This window comes from Rhineura floridana, chromosome 3, assembly GCF_030035675.1.
Source record: "Rhineura floridana isolate rRhiFlo1 chromosome 3, rRhiFlo1.hap2, whole genome shotgun sequence".
NCBI classification, from domain to species: domain Eukaryota; kingdom Metazoa; phylum Chordata; class Lepidosauria; order Squamata; family Rhineuridae; genus Rhineura; species Rhineura floridana.
Genome location: NC_084482.1, coordinates 224,220,506 through 224,238,178, shown reverse-complemented (window position 1 = coordinate 224,238,178; position 17,673 = coordinate 224,220,506). Strand labels below are relative to the sequence as shown.

The window sequence follows — 17,673 nt, the reverse complement described above, 5'->3', positions numbered from 1 at the left end:
CCTCTCTTACGCACAGGCAAGTCCTCCTCTTGCCACAGCATACACATTATTCCCAAAGGGCTGTCCTTTACCGGCACACTCCCTTTATTTCCCATGACGTCTGATAGCGGGTTTTCCTCAACTGTGCTTTATCCCCAAAATGTCAAAGCCGCCCGCTTTTATTGATAACCGAGAAAATTCTCTCGTGGTGCCTGTTATCAAATTAAGGGGTGCAATGGCAAAAAGGGGGTCCGCACAAGGGATCCCGGATGAGCCCCCAATTGTTAGGTCCAAACCCAACACGCAAGTCACCCTGTCAACCCCAACTCGCTTATTACACCTGGGAAGAGTGCAGAGTTGAGTGCAAATGAACCCACTATCAGAGATCAAGTAACATGAGACAAAAAGCTTTGCAAAGGGTACCCAATACTTACAAGCCGAAGCAGGCCAGCATGGGAACCTCGTTTATTGGTGGTCAAGGGTTTATATAGGCTTACCCCGAAGTTTACAATATCGGGTTCACGTCATAAAATACAAAAGAAGCAATTGCTAACTGTCATAGCTTTGGGGCATATGTAAGGAGGTAAAGGGGTACAGGGGGAAGGACAAAGTGGAAACATCAAGACTATCTCTTAGACTCTATGTCTGCATATTTTGCATGTCCTTGAGATAAGCACTATGCAGGAGCAGACAAAGGCAACTATTGAGGGGAGGCCCAGCTGCAACCGGGCGCCCCCTAAACTGGAGACAGACATGATATTACTTTGCTTACATATCAAAGGAGTTTTACAAGTCAAGGTTTGTGGGACATTGGAACAGTGTTTGACATTCCTATGCAAGGCACATTAGTAACAATAAGCAAGGTTATAAGCATAAATGTGATACAGAAATGCATAGTAGGGACGTGTCCAGCATAAACCGGCTTTTATTATGCGAGCCACTGGAATGTAGGTAAGGGTCAGGTCACCAGGAAATAAACCGACATTTTATATCAAGAGTCAAATAAAGGCCACTTTGGTTCTATTTCCCATGATGCTCAAGCTGGTTTGGGTAGGACAAGTGAACTATAGTTTTACAAGCACTGGGGTTTCAATTTAACCCTAACACAATCCTAACTCCACTTACCTGTGAGCAAGCCCCATTGAACTAAGTGAGACTTACTTTTGAGTAATGTTTTTAGAATTACATTGTGAGCCCTCAGAATCTCTGCCCTTCTCTCTTGGCTAGCTCTCTGATTACTGCTTCCTTCTGCCCTTCTCTCAAGACAGCAATTTCCACTTGTCTGAGCCCACCAGAGGCTTAAACGCCATTTAAGTTTGTAAAACAAATTTATTTTTTAAACCTAGCTTCCTGACAAATCTCTCTCACATTTTTAGTCACTCCATTTACCTGGGAGTAAGCCCCACTGAACTCAGTGGGATTTACTTCTGCGTAGACCTTTTTAAAATTCAAATGTGAATTCTCCAAAGCTTTCCCTCTCCCCCATTTTTTTCTCCTTCCTTTTCTCAAACTCAGTCACTGCCAGCACACAGAAGCATTGCACTCAATGGGACTTACTTCTGAGTAGACTTTTTAAAAATTGCAGTGAGTCCTTCCAAGCTCTCCCCCCCCTCCCCATTTTTTGCCTCTTTCCTTCCCTGAAGCTCTTTCGTTGCTTCAGGCTGGTCTCTCTTTCCTCTTCCTTGCACTTGCTTCCATTTTAGTTTTACTCTTCTTTCCCACTCCATGGCTCCAGCAACTGACATTTTTCTTCAGCCCATTTCTGATTGGCTGCTGCTGCTGGTGGTGGTGGTGGTGGTACAAGGCCCAGGCTGTCCCCGGGGAAAAAAACTGATTGCTCACGATCAGCTCCACGGGGACAGCATGCAGGGAGCTTTTTTCAGGAGGCCTGTACACTTGGTGAGTTTTGAAATCACCACGTGTACACGCTTTCTCACGAGCAGCTGTACCCAGGTACAGGGGGCTTCTACCTGGGTACAGAGTAACGTGTGAATACCCCTTTAGGGAAGCACAAACGTGGCCCTACCCTCCTTGTTTTAGGGTAGCCCGGCAGACAAACTTTAGCGAGTAACATTTTCCCTGAAAAGTGTGCAAATTGGTGGGAGTTACGTTTACCTCCCTCTTCCTACACGCCAGGTGTAAGTTCCCTACAAAATCCGGGGGTATTATCCAGTTTCTCCACACCATGCACCTTTATGGCACATCCACAGTGTACATTGAAAGCAGATGGCTTCATCGAAAGAGTCCTGGGAGTTCTAGTTTATGAAGGGTGCTGGGAATGTAGCACAGTGAGGAAAAACTATTATCCAGGATTCGTTGGGGGAAGCATGTGCTTTATATTTGTGTTGAATGTGCTTTAAATGTCTGGTGTGATCATAAATTTCTATCATATCTCCTCTAAGCTTTTTCTCTACAGCAAAACTCCCCAAATGTTGTGACCCTTGATCATTTTGGTTGGCCCTTTCTCTATCTCTTCCACAACCAGAACTGAAGACAGCATTCCAGGTGGGATCACATCTTCAATGTGTATAATGGCATTATGATATTGGCAGTTTTATTTTCAATCTGCGTCATAATGATCCCTCACATGGAATTCACCAATTTCATAGCTATAACATTGATATCTTAATTGAGGCATCCACAATGTCCTCAAGGTCTCTCTCCTGTCGGTCAGCACCGGTTCAGTTAGGCTTTTTCACTTCTGTGCATCACTTTATACTTGCTTCCATTTAATTGGATTTGCTCTTTAATACCCAAGCCTGCTTGGAGAGTTCCTGTTGGAGTTCCTCACAATCCCTCTTTATTTTAATCACCCCAAACTTGATATCAACAGTAAAGTTTGCTACCTCTGTTCTCACTCCAAATCCATGTCATTTAGAAACAAGTTTAAAAGCACAGGTCCTAATCCTGATGATTGGCGGGGGGGGGCACTGTGATGTCCCTGTATATATATAATACTAAATATGGTATGTGGGGGTTTATTAGAGTATATGTGGGAAGTAGACTGAGTGAGAGGGGGGAGTACATGGGTTGGAATGTTGGAGAATGTTGTATGATGATTGGCTGAGCATTTGAGTGTCTGAAGGTATAAATGAGAGGATGATAGTTGAGAGAAGTGGTGGGAGAAGTGGTTGGGTAGTTGAGTTGAGTTGGTTGGTTTTGGGAGACTTCTGTTGGGTGGATTGGATTAGGCGGGTAGTGAGGCAGGTTATTGATGACTAGAAACATAAAGAGTAACACAATTTATGAAACCACACACTTGTTGACAATACCTTTAAGTAATCTTGTTATTCCCTGTGTATATAAATAAATAGTTCTTGGTTTACCGGAACGCCTGATCCTTGGTTGGGTTACACAGACCAGAAGGGTGGGCAGGGCATATACCAAGGTTGGGAAACAGTATCAGTGGTGGCAGCAAGAGATAGTGTAACATCATCAAGTGCCCAGAGCAACCCAGGGCTGTAATCTTCATAGGCACAAATATACAGGGGTGTGAGGCCTGTAAGTCCACCCAGACACAACGTAGCAATAGGCCAGGAAGAGACTAAGGCACAGTCTCAAGGCAATATTGTTTACAGGGAGTGCCTGGTGGTGCTGCCTAGCAGTGGCACCTTGAGAGATCTTTGCTCGAGCCGGTGAGAGAACCGTTTTGAGAGCAGCATCCTGAGGTGGGACCGTGACAAGGCAGTGAACACAGGTGGGATCCTAGCAGGTGGCGCCTGAGGTGGGATCCTGATAGAAGGGGCCTGACAGGCACTTCTTACATGGGTCTATTGGGAAAACTATTCATTTATTCCTGGTTTCTCCTTCTTGATCTTTAAACACTTCCTGATGCATGAGAGCATATTTCCTTGTGTCCCATGATTGCTGTGTTGCACTCCATGTTTGGTAATTCTGTCTTTAATAATATTTTCCACTACTTTTCCCGGAACAGCTAACAGGGCTCTGATTTCCCGGATACCTCCTGTGTCCATTTTACTTTCAAATGCATTTGCCAGTCCATATGGTAGTAAGTCTTTGGGAGAAGGTACAAATCGCGTGAAGTTCCCCTCTATTCAGCACTGGTTAGGCCTCATCTTGAATACTGTGTCCAGTTCTGGTCTCCACACTTCAAGAAGGATGCAGACAAACTGGAACAGGTTCAGAGGAGGGCAACAAAGATGATCAGGGGACTGGAAACCAAGCCCTATGAGGAGAGACTGAAAGAACTGGGCATGTTTAGCCTGGAGAAGAGAAGACTGAGAGGAGATATCATAGCACTCTTCAAGTACATGAAAGGTTGTCACATAGAGGAGGGCCGGGATCTCTTCTCGATTGACCCAGAGTGCAGGACACGGAATAATGAGCTCAAGTTGCAGGAAGCCAGATTTCGACTGGACATCAGGAAAAACTTCCTAACAGAGCCGTGCAATAATGGAACCAATGACCTGGAGAGGCAGTTGGCTCTCCGACACTGGAGGCATTCAAAAGGCAGCTGGACAGCCATCTGTCAGGAATACTTTGATTTGGATTCCTGCATTGAGCAGGGGGTTGGACTCGATGGCCTTGTAGGCCCCTTCCGACTCTACTATTCTATGATTCTAAGAGCAAAGTTGGTTACCTCGCTTCTCACCCCAAATCCATGTCATTTAGAAACAAGTTTAAAAGCACAGGTCCTAATCGTGATGATTGGTGGGGGGGCACTTTTTACATCCCTCCATTGGGAGAACTGTTCATTTATTCCTGCTTTCTCCTTCCTGATCTTTAAACACTTCCTTATACATGAGAGCATATTTCTTTGTATCCCATGATTGATGTGTTGCACTCCATGTTTGGTAATTCTGTCTTTAATAATATTTTCCACTACTTTTCCCGGAACTGCTAATGGGGCTCTGATTTCCTGGATACCTCCTGTGTCCATTTTGCTTTCAAATTGTAATACATTTGCCAGTCCATATGGTAGCAAGTCTTTGGGAGAAGGTACATATTTTTGTTAGAGGATCAGCAATGACACATTTAGGTTGGTTTCAGACCTCTCAGGTAGATGCCATCTGGACCTGAGATGATTTGTGAACACTAAAGGAAAAGATCCCGCTTGCCACATCTCTCTTCAGAATGCGAGTGGAGGGCAGATGATGTCCACGCCTTGCCTCGGAGTTAGAATGAGGAAAGCAATTGTTTTCTTCTTCCAGGGATGGGTGACCTTTGAGGAAGTGTCCTTGCACTTCACCCAGCAGGAACGGGCTCAGCTGGATCCAGACTAGAGAGCTCTGTACAAGGAGATCATGCAGGAGATTCAGGAGATGGTGACCTGTTCTGTTAGAATTAGGAGAGGTTAAGGATAGCCTTCTTACTCCCTTCCTGGCACTATGCTTCACAAATCTGACCCACTATGCATTTCATATTATCCCGTAGAGCTGCCAACATTTCCTGGACCCCCTTTTGCCAGACAGGAAGACTCTGGGGGGCCAGTTTAGTGCTTATAATTCTGGGATCGTAATGACAGCACATCCTGCGCTTCCCAGCCAGAGCCCTCTTTAACTTACTGTAAGGCCGAAAACCAACACTCTCCCTTTATTGCTGCCACCAATCTGCAGAGTCAGCTTTTCTTTAGCACCTCAAAATCCTTTTACTGGGTAGTGGGGAACCCACATTTTAGCTCAAGTTTCTACCTGATCCTAAGTCACTAACTATCTCTAGGATATTGGTCCTCTCAGGTGTAAAGCTGTTTAGCTGTTCCACTGCCGGCTTTTTCCTGATGGTGGATGAGGCATAAAGGCTGCATATCACAGCCCACCTTTTAAGCATATTCCCTCCCACATAGGTTTGCAGGCACTGGGCTCTCTTGGGTCAATTAAAGCTGAACTCACATAGTGCAGGGGTGTGTGTGTGTGTTATGTGCCTTCAGGTCGATTACTACTTATGGCGACCTTATATATCAGTGACCTCCAAGAGCATCTGTCATAAACCACCCTGTTCAGATTTTGTATGATAAGGTCTATGGCTTCCTTTATGGAATCAATCCACATCTTGTTTTGTCTTCCTCTTTTTCTACTCCCTTCTGTTTTTCCCAGCATCATCTTTTGTAGTGAGTCATGTCTTCTCTTTATGTGTCCAAAGTGTCATGAAAACCTGAATTCAAGATGGTTGTGTAGCAAAAAATTGTGGGGTTTCATTTGTTAATGTGGGATCTTAAGAGGTTAACATTTGGTGTCTGTATTAGAGCTATGAGTTGGCAGTTTTATTTCCCAGCTGCGGGTAATCAGAGGCCCACCCTAACACCCCCTTATCAGTAGATGCTGGGCTCCATCAAGGTCATAAAGTCTGGAAAGCTTTAGGGAGCATGTTCCATTTGGCTGGTGATTGATTGGCTCTTTTTTATTTATTATTTATTAATTTAAAATATTTCTATCCCGCCCTTCTACCCTATAACAGGGCACTCAGGGCAGCTTACAATAAAATCGAGCACATGCATAATAAAATTGTACACAATAAAAATCGCAAAAACATTAAAATAGATAAAATGCAATTAAGATACATAATATAGACATACACACATATATAGGGAGCAGTACTGAAGGGACTACTGAGGTAAAAATTAACACAGAAAGCATAAAATCAGTGTCAGGCTCTACCTTCAGTCCCTCCCAAAGGCTCTCCAGAACAAGATTGTTTTCAGAACTCTCCGGAAAACCAACAGGGAGGGAGCAGAGCGGACATCTTGGAGCAGGGAATTCCAAACCTTGGGGCCCACAGCTGAAAAAGCTCTCTCCCGCTTGCCTGTCAGTCTTAACATCTTTTGCTCCAGGCACACAGAGGAGACCAGAGGGCGATGATCTTAAATTCCAGGCAAGTACATATGGGAGTAAGCGTTCCCTCAGGTACATTGGTCCAAGGCCTTTTAGTTAACATTCTGGCTGCTGCATTTTGAACCAACTGTAACTTCCTAACTGTTAAAGCCATATGACAATGGAACCAGTTACCTAGAGAGGTAGTGGGCTCTCCGACACTGGAGGCATTCAAGAGGCAGCTGGACAGCCATCTGTTGGGAATGCTTTGATTTGGATTCCTGCATTGAGCAGGGGGTTGGACTTGATGGCCTTATAGGCCCCTTCCAACTCTACTATTCTATGATTTTAATCCACTCACACCAACAATTGCAATGTTAATGCATTCCATTTCTTGCTTGACAATTTCTAACTTTCCCTGGTTCATGCTTCTCACATTCCATGTTCCTATTGTGTGTGTCCTATACCTCCGGACTCTCCTTTTGCATCTGTGTTCATCACCCTCTGGGCTTCCTTTTGGCTTTGACCGAGCTGCATCATTAGTCACAGCGCTACTCTTACTTCTCCGTTGTTTTTCCCCAGTAACTCACAGAGTGCCATCTGTCCTGGGGTCTCATCTTCCTGCACTATCTCATGTTGCAGGTAACAGGGAGCTAAACCTTTTGGGAGGGAGGGAGGGAGGGGATGCAAGCTGCCCTCTGGGTAGTGGAAAGGGCCATGTTTCTTTCAGACAGGATCCATCCTAGGTTTGTACATTCCAGCTGTGCATAAGTACTGGGCTGTCCACCTTAAATGGAGGAACAATAGAGCAGATGTTCGTTACAATTCTCTCTCTCTGTGTCTCTTTTCACAACCTGTTACCAAGCACCTACTGCTAAACTAACTCCGTACAAGGCCTCGAGCTTTGACAGTTAAAGTCTGATATCAACAGAGCTCCCAGAAATATGTTTTCAAAGTACAAATCATAATATATCCCCAGGATTTCTCCACAGCATTTTATCTCTTTTCCTTTTCATTCCATCAGGATACATCTGGAGGGTCAAGGCTGAGGGAGAACCATCTGAAGTATCACTGGAAAAAGCTGAGGAGCAGGCGCAGGAGCGGAAACTGAGGAGTCAAGATGGAGCAAAGAGACAAGAGGAGAGACAGACTCACACAGGGGACAAACCTTATACATGCTTGGAGTGCGGAAAGAGCTTCAGTCGCAGTAGCAACCTTACTTTGCATCACAGAACTCACACAGGAGACAAACCTTATAAGTACTTGGAGTGTGGAAAGAGCTTCAGTCAGAGTGGCCACCTTAGCATACATGAAAGAACTCACACAGGGGCCAAACCTTACAAATGCTTGGAGTGTGGAAAGAGCTTCAGTCATAGTAGTACCCTTACGGTGCATCACAAAACTCATACTGGGGACAAACCTTATAAATGCTTTGAGTGTGAAAAGAGCTTCAGTCGTAGTAGCACCCTTACTTCGCATCACAAAACTCATACTGGGGACAAACCTTATAAATGCTTGGAGTGTGGAAAGAACTTCAGTCAGAGTGCCCACCTTACTTCGCATCACAAAACTCATACAGGGGACAAACCTTATAAATGCTTCGAGTGTGGAAAGAGCTTCAGTCATAGTAGCACCCTTACTTTGCATCACAGGACTCATACAGGAGACAAGCGTTAAAATGCTCGGAGTGTGGAAAGAGCTTTAAACAGAGTTCAACGCTTTCTGTGCATCAAAGGATCCATACAGGGAAGCAAGGCTACCAACAGGATTTTCTGGTCTCATTACTCTATGCCGATTGGGCCCTCTGCTGCACTCCTCAAAAACACAAATTTGCATAAAATGTGCATACACTCCATGCCAAATGCGAATTTGTAGCCTCTTTTGCAGATGTGAGTGGAACACCAAAAATAATCCAGTGCTAACACTCAAATAACAGCTGGTATAGCACAGTGGGGAGGAGAGCCTGGCTGGGAGTCCAGCATCTGTGAGTTCAAATCCCTCCTTGTGTCTCCTTGGTGTCAAGCGTTACGATTGCCAGGTGGTGCAAGGCCAGGAACTATAACCCCCACCCCACACACCCCTCCCTTTTTATGGCTGGTTATGCTTTCTCGAGGTCTTGTGTGAAAGAAATTCACTAAAAGCTACTGAATAAATTATCTCTGTGACATCCTTCCCTGGCTCCCCCTGTCAGGTTCCCACCTGCTTGTGGCTACTGCCTTTCACTAGGCACCAGCAGGGACACCACCAGTCTGGACCGTCCTTTATATGGTTTCTCACTCCGCTGTAGCACAGATCTCACTAGATCCTACTGCTAGGCAACACCACCAGTCACGTCCTGTAAGCAATACTCCCAGAGACTTTGCCTCAGTCTCTCTATAGCTTGTTACTTTGTGACTGTGTGCCTATGCTGTTCCCAACCCCCTTGTATGGATACTTGACTTGTTACAATATCTGCCTTCACTGCTGCCACCATTAGATACAGTTTCTGTTCAGCCTTGGTAATTACCTTGCCCTCCCTTCTGGTCTGCATATTCCCCCAGCCAAGGACCAGGCCTTTGGTAAACCAAATAAGTATTTATTTACTAACAACAGGAAATAACAAGATTACTTTAGGAATGTTTCAGAAGCGTATGGTTTCATATATGGTCATGCTTTATGTTTCTGTTCATATATATACTCTTTAAATATCAGCCAAATCCAATCCAAACTTCCCTCCGAACTCTGCCAACCAACCCTCACCAAAGGACCTCACTCCAAGCAACTCAACAACTTCTCTCCCTCATCACTCACAAACCTCCATTTATACCTTCAGCCACCCAGCCACTCAGCCACTCATCATCCAGCATACTTCAGCTTCTCACCCATGTACTCCCCCTTTCTCCCTCAGTCAATTACTATACATCATCTAATAGACCTGCACTTACCGTATTTACAGATGCTTAACCCACAGGAACATCACAATCTCCTTCTTTGGCAGACTTCCCTCCTGGACAGTAGAATACTCCTATTGTCCAAAGAAAGGAGCCTAAGTTTTCCAGGGTCAGCAAGAAACTTGTGTGAAGACACTCTCTCTCTCTCTCTCTCTCTCTCTCTCTCACACACACACACACACACACACACACACACACACAGACTCTCAGGAGGGGAAGAGAGGAAAAGGTGTTTTAAAAACGAGGGTTGAATCTAGGAAAAGGGGAAGGGGGGCGAACAGTGATCTGAGCTCCAACATGTGTACTACGCTCTGAACGAATGCAGCGAGGGACTGCAGGGACAGGACCAGGGAGAGACTCTGGGTCTCGGCGCAAAAGCTGGAGACCAAGAGATTCTTTCCTGGGTTTGGATCAGAGCTCTTCCACATAGCTTCAGCTGTATTCAACTGCCCACTCCGGGCCTAGGATAGGTAATCTTTCCTACCTGCCATTCCTTTCTAGTAATAGGGTTCTTTTCTCTCTTTAGTTTAAAGTTATGAATGGGTTAGGATATTAATGATTAATGCTGCCACACACCCAAGTAATGCTGTTCTGTTCTTTCAATAAAAGAAAGCTTTGCTTTAGTCTGGTTTGGACGTGCATTTTTGGGTTATAGACTCACCATTTAGTCACATTTCAGGGCAAAGCGCTTGTTTTTATCCCTAGCAAAAGATCCCCCTCCTCTCAAGAAGGTGTATTTCATGGGACATGTGGGTGGCAAGTTCACACACTCAGGTTCCCAAGAGCATGTGTTGTACCACAAGGGCCAGCTAAAGATCACCCCACAGCGAGTGGCTCAGGGGGTGACGTTCCCTGCCACCTCTGCAGCTGTGGGCAAGCAGCATATTCCCAAGGAGCCCAGTTGCCCCCCAGCTGGCAGTTGCAGACAAGGAAGGGGCTGGGTTGTGCAGCTGTGGCAAGCGGAGCAGGCCCTGGCCAGCTGGGGAGGACTAGCCTCAGAGGGAGGCAATGGTAAACCTCCTCTGAATACCGCTTACCATAAGATCCCTATTCATAGGGTCGCCATAAGTTGGGATCGACTTGAAGGCAGTCCATTTCCATTTCAGCACTCAAAGAAGAAGATATCCAGCAGAAAGAATATGAACAGGTGAAGCTTTCCCCATAATTCTATACTATAAAAAGGCTGGTATCAATCTGCCTGCCACATTGTTATGTAGCCGCAAGAGCGGCTGTATACTATAGCCAGCATGGATTTTTCACATTCCGCAATGATAAATTGAAAATACCCCCGCATGCCATTCTGATGCTTCCCATCAGCTCATTTCAAATAAAAACCTCACAAAACTCACAGTCCTGGACTCAGAAACGCTCGCTTAACAAGCCTCTAAGTTTTCATGGCAATACACAAAACAGAGAATCGAGAGTTCAAAGTGTAAAAGAAGAAAAAACCCAGACCTGGACGTTTTTCTGTCAGAGATCTCATTTGTTGAAACTCATTAAAAAATCAGCCTTGTTCACAGAGTACCTGTAATCCTACTACTGACCTTGCCCCATATTCTGACCTCCATCTACTGCAGTTTAAAAAATGCCTGGCTGATTTTTAATTAATTTAAGAAATTTTGCATAGAACTCAGTGACAATGTTAGGGATGCCCGGTAAGGACCACCTGTCAGTGTTCTACAAGCCTCACAGCTGCTGGGCGTGGCTAATCAGGGGGCCACACCCACACCAGACCTTGATTTCACTTGAGACAGTCATGGCTTCCCTCAGAGAATCCTGGGAAGTGTAGTTTGTGAAGGGGGCTGAGAGGAGATTCCTGTTCCCCTGAGAGAGCTCCAGTGGCCAGAGTGGTTTAACAGTCAGCCACTCTGACTGAAGCTCTGTGAGGGGAACAGGGCATCCCCTAGTAACTCTCAGCTTTGGTTGAAATTTAGGTGAGAGACTACATGTGCCTTCTGTAGAATAAAAAGGTGGGGGAATCACGGAAAAGCAATACTGTTCTCTGATTGGTGAGGATCTCTTGTTCCTGATTCTACCAACAGTGACGCTGACAGCTGGTATAAGCCAGGCAACATAGCAGGAGCCAATTCAATGGAGAATGAGAATGAATGAATGAATGAATCTTTATTGTTCAGAGCCATATGATACCACACTTAAACGCATGTAAAAGGAACATATAAAATACATATTAAAATATTGAGCAACGTATTAATGATATTGATGCTCAATATTCCAGATCTAGGGCTTGCAATACTTGCTCCCCTATGTTTTTTGATCTCCAATTCTCATTTCCTGCCCGTGCATCCTATTTGATAAATCTATCTATTCCGAAATATCGTATACTCTTTTCAAGAGCGAGATTCAACTGTTTCCCCCCCGCGATTTTAGACGGCCGTTTTAAAGGTATTCCGTATGCAAACCGCATCTGCCCCTGCTCAAACTCTGAAGTCGAATCGTTGGTTCACACTTTTCTTTTTTGCAACCTTTATCATGCTGAACGGCTTAGATTTATTTCTCCCATAATTAATCGCTTCTTTGGAAGATCAAATAACTGGTATGTCCAACTCCTCTTATCCGATTCTGATAAACTATGGACAGAAATGGTTGCCAAATTCTTAAACTTAATCCAGTTAAGACGAAAGAATTCTTCCTTTTAAACTGTGTTTTTTAGGATTATACTGTTATATTAATGTATTATGTTTTTATTTTTTATGTACTTTGTTGTATTTTTTGTACGACGGGTCTGTGACCGTATAATAAAATTCATTCATTCATATTAAAATATAGGTCATGTTATAACAAGACACAGTTCAACAACATAGAACAGAAGAACAGCAATTTCGAATAAAATTTCCTCTCCTGAGTGGGAGGTACCCTGACCCACCCCATCTCGTAGTGTATAGATACTACAGTCATGATAGCACCTGGGCACATCCCACTCAGCCCACAAGGGGTTTTTGGTATCTAACTCTTACTACAAAAGAAATGACTTAAAGGACTGAAGACTATGGAATTCGCTCCCCAAGAGGCAGTGATGGCCCCCAACTTGGAATGGCTTTAAAAGAGGATTAGGCAACTTCACGGAGGAAAAGGCTACCAATGGCTCCTGGCCACAGTGGCTCTGCTCTGCTCCACAACCAGAGGCAGTTTGCTTCCAAATAGCAGGTGCTGGGAATGGCAAGTGGAGAAAGAGGCTCTGCTGTCCTGCTCAGGTACCGTTTGTGGGCTTCCCTTTAGTGTATCTGGCTGGCTGCTGGGAGACCAGGATGCTGGACTAGATGGCCGCCTTATGTCAACACCAGCAAGAGAGGAAAGACACAGAGCAGCCCACCGCCCTCTCCTCAAACGCACCAGATTTCCCTGAGGTTGGACTGATTGCAGAGAGAGAGAGAGAGAGAGAGAGAACTTGCAGAGATCCTTCCAAATCCACCATGGATTAATGAAAGTCTTCCCTCAGGGGGGGCACAACCCCAGGGCAGAGGTTGGGCATGTATGTCCGGTCACACGAGGCCAGCATGCAGCCCAACCAGCCTGGCCACACCTCCATCATGTGTGGCCTACAATAAGCCCAAAGACTCTCAGGAAAGGATTCACTGCTCTCTGGTATCTGTACCTGGTAGTTTCCCCTCCCATTATTTTGTCCCCCTTTTTGTGTGCCTTGTGAGGATGCCCTGCTTTGGGGGGGGGCTGTGCACCCATTTCAGTGCCAATGGTGGTGCAAAAGGTGCAGCTGCAGCTGCTAAGTTCTCTTGTGAGCTGTTGGCAACTTCGACAATGTGTACATTACAATGCCTGTGAAGGCAGATGAAGGCTGCAGCAGATAAGGGACTTCCAGTCATCGTGGTATCCATGCCATTGTATCAAAGCCTTTTTCTGTCAAGATTGTGTGTTGATTGTCATGCACCGATCTCCCCACATAAAACAAATTCACGCACAGGCGTCTTCCAACCAAACCAACCCTCTTGGATAATTGGGGGAATAGGTGTATAATTCATCGGATCCAAATTTCCCTGTAAGAGTCTCCAGAATTCAATCTCGTTCCCTGCATGGGTTGCTCTTGCCAACGCCTTCCAATTGGCCTGATAGAACAATTGTTTTTTTGATTTAATTAATGTTTTATAAGCCCTTTTCAGGGTTAGCAGGTGTTGGAAGTTGTCAGGACTATTATTAAGACGCAATGATTTAATTTGTTTAATTAGCTTTCTTTTAGGATCCTACATTCTTTATCAAACCATGTTTTGGGGTGGAGAGGGACTGTTGCTACCGTTAGAGCAGTGATACGTGGAGTAAGTTCGGCTATTATCGATTCATATGCCCTTAGGCAACTCTGTGGATCTGTTATAGCCGTGTGATGTAGATTAGAAAGAGAGCACATTGACAGCCATTGATGAGCCTTAATTCCCATCTCTTGAGACCATTTTAAATGCTTGCTTCCATACAACTGGTCTAAACAAGGGGCCTCTATTTGATTTAATCTTTTGTTTGTCGAGGACAGCAAGGTTACTTTTATAGGCAGGTGGTCACATTCTGGTCTTGCAAGGACATCAAGTTCTTTAACTCTTTTTATCAAGTCATGTGTGCATAAGAAATAGTCTACCAAACTAGCCCCCTTCCTTGCAAGATATGTGAAAGCACCATTAGAATGATCCAGTGGGGAGCCATTTAGGCAACCCAGATGGAATTTCTGGATTAACTGAAAAAGGGCTAGTCCGAATCTGTTAACTACTTGGTCCTTGGTGGATCTATTCAAGATGGGGTGGCCCTCAGGCAGATCTTTAATAATACCATCACCCAGAGGATAGCTAGGGCCCATCCTGGCATTAAAGTCACCACCTAAGAGTAACTCATAGTAAGGATATCTTTCTTGCACTTCTTCCAAAAAGGATTCCAGTAGCGGCCAGGGGGATTCCTGTTGGCTAGAATGTAATGGAGGAATATAAATGTTTACACAAATAAGGGGTAGAAGACCAGAGATCTTCAAGCCCAATGCCAATGCAAAGGTCGGTACCTCCAAATTAAGCTCAAATATTTGGCAGTTGAGGTGGGTGGCAACCAAAATAGCCAAACCTCCACTGGCACGTCCTTTGGATGCCATTTTGGTAGCAGGTGTAAGCCACGTTTTATATCCTCTAAGCTCTAAAGTCTCCCCAGCCTTGAGCCAAGTTTCCTGAAAAAGAATAATATCAAGGGATTGTAAGAATTGTAATAAGGCAAAATCCATCATCTTGGATTTCCATCCCGCAATGTTCCAAGATAATATAACAAAGGAGGGGTTCATTGACAAGATATCCGTTGGGCAAACTCTTTTACAGAAACTGGAATTAATCCTGGAACTATTTGATTTAACGAATGAGTTGTGGTGTTGTCATGGGCATGGAGTAATGATATTAATTGTTGGATATAATGTGCTAACATTGGAAATTACTCGAGGTTTTTGAGTGTCCCACCTTGGGGAATCTGGTTTAGTCCTTTGGAGTCTGTCTGGAGAGCCTTGTTCCTCCAGTTGTAAGAAGCGCCTCTCTAACCAGGAAGGGCTTGTCGCGGGCTTTACTGAGTTCGCGAACGTAACTCCTTGTTGAGAAATAGGTTGACTCAACTTATTGATGGAATTTGAGGAGCTGTAGGTGTTACGTAACGGCAAACTTTGATGAGGAGAAGAAATTATCTTATTTGTAGTTGAAGAACCAGGCAAGTTTTCTACAGTCGGTGTAGTACGATGGAGGACATCACTTTCTTCTAAATTAACTCTTCTTTTTATTAATTTTTGTGTGAGAAGAAGTAGTCTATTAATAATTTCGCCCTGATCAAGTTCCGGAAGTCGGCCGTATGATTCTATAAGAAGAATCTCTTCTGGGAGAAAGTCTACCTGGCTGAAGGAGTTATGCACAGGTAGAACATTTGCTTCCCTGAATTGACGGTAACTTTGTGAGCTGGAAACAGACGAAGGATCCTGTCTTTCTTTACATGTGGGGACTTCTAATGTCTGGCGATTCTCCTGATCTCTCTGTTGTGGAGAGTAGTTGAAAAGCGGATTAGGAGGAGCTTTATTAATGAAAAAGCGTTGTAACAGAATGCCATACGTAAGGAGTTCATCTCTGATCTTATAAATCCGGTCCGCATCATAAGGCGAGAAGAAAGTAAAGATGGCTCGACAGTCTGGGTCCTGTGCAAACAAGTAAGTCACTTTCTTGATGAAATTTTTATACTGAAGATCCGGCAAATAATACTGAAGGCAGGAGACTAGGCAATGTCTTATTGAAGAAGATGACCAGAAATCAGATGTTAATGAAGAGGCTGTAACCACTAATTTATTTCTCAGCAGTTGTAATTTCCAGTGTGATTCATTACGAGGACTGGCCAGAGAAGAGGGTTCGCAGTAGAACTTATGCGAGTCTTCAACGTACAAGTCACTTCCGATCTTTTCCAAATCTGGTCCCACGGGGATCTTTAACTTCCAGAATTCGAACTTGGTAAACTTAAATTCTGGGGACAAGCACCTGTAGTTGTTTTTTTGGAATCAGGTAATGATGGTTGTTGGATTTTAGGTGATGCATCCAATAATTTAAATAGAGGTTTAAAATTCATTTTCTTAGACTGGGCACGCTTAAAGTTTTTAACATTTTTTTATTTTTTCAATTTTTTCCCTTTCTGCGCGGCCAGTCGTCTTGTTTTGTTGTCTCTGGCTTTCCGCTTAGGCTCCTGCATCAAATCAGTCCGTGTATTTTGGGTACTGTCAAGAAAGTCAGGGGAGCTTGAATTCTCTGTAAGCAGTGGGCCCAACTACTTGACTAGGGTGGTTAGTAAATTATTCATTTCGGTAATGAACGCCTTTATAAGGCTCAGTTCTTCTATTACTGCCAATCCCCATCCTATGGAGGGTAAATTAAAATAAATTACATTCGATTGAGTAGAAGATTTATTTAGAGATCGATTTTCTGACAGGGAAGTCCTTAAATCTTTGGGTTCTGTTATAGAATCAATAATTATTAAATCTGAAGGAAGTTCATCAGCCTTTGGAGAGAAGGCACTGTTAAAACCCACATCTTGCAGTTCTTCTGCAAGGCTTCTAGCATGCACATCCTCTTTAATTAAATTAATTTTCAGTTGTCGGTCTAAAGACCAGTCAAAGAAGCTTGGCGATTGCAGGGTAGCTTTTAGTTCACTTAAAGGCACAGGCAGAGTTTGTGGAACTTCAGACATCAAGGGGAAAATTTCGTAATCTTCGTCTGAGAGGTTGAAGATAAAAGTTCCTCTTCCCCTGGAATTATACCCAGCTCTTGGCACCTTTTCCTTGTGAGCACCATTGGACAATCCCCAGAACAGAGCTTCAGCAAGAAATCACGCCAAAATAAAGGGCTTGATTGCTCAAACTCTAGAACTATTGGCTTCAGAGTAAACTCCTAAGGTGTAAATTGAATTTCTTAAGCAGCTTGCTGAACTGGGAATATGATTAGAGTACTGAGTTCACTCTATCACTATTTTAGATACTAGGAGGAAGCCTTCAAAAATTTACTTTGTTAGCATTCGCGTCAATTACTCCCACTCAAAGTCGACTTGTTATCTCACTTGAAGCTGGCAAGGCACTTTGAGTAAACATAATTGCTTCATTATATGCACCAAGTCTATGAACTGCTAGGATGGATTCATATCGTGTTTTTTGCCATTAGGTAAAAGGGTTAAAAAGTTTAAAAATACAAACGGAGAGATAGCAAGCAAGGCTTCTTATGGAAACCGGAACTAGAAAAGGTCCTCAAATGCAAAGATGTCTCACTGAACACTAAAGTCGGGATCATTCAGACCATGGTATTTCCGACCTCTATGTGTGGATGTGAAAGTTGGACAGTGGAAAAAGCGCATAATAAAAATCAAGAAAAATAAATATATAAATTGACTGAAATGACTTACAGAGTTCACTTCACTGTATATTATTACAAGATGTCCATTTACCCTCCTCAGGCACTTTGGAAGTTGGAGGGCACCTTCCCTATTTGTGTGTG

General features: G+C 44.0%; 1 protein-coding gene across 1 annotated transcript in view; it reads left to right on the top strand.

Annotated features, from left to right (window-relative positions):
• LOC133379062 (extracellular calcium-sensing receptor-like) overlaps positions 1–10,258 on the top strand; it is a 74,804-nt gene extending 64,546 nt beyond the window's left edge. Inside the window, exon 7 of the mRNA XM_061613671.1 lies at positions 7,771–10,258. Within this exon, the coding sequence (XP_061469655.1) occupies positions 7,771–8,423 (653 nt within the window). The 3' untranslated portion in view covers positions 8,424–10,258. The remainder of the gene's footprint in view (positions 1–7,770) is intronic.
• The last annotated feature ends 7,415 nt before the right edge of the window (positions 10,259–17,673 follow it).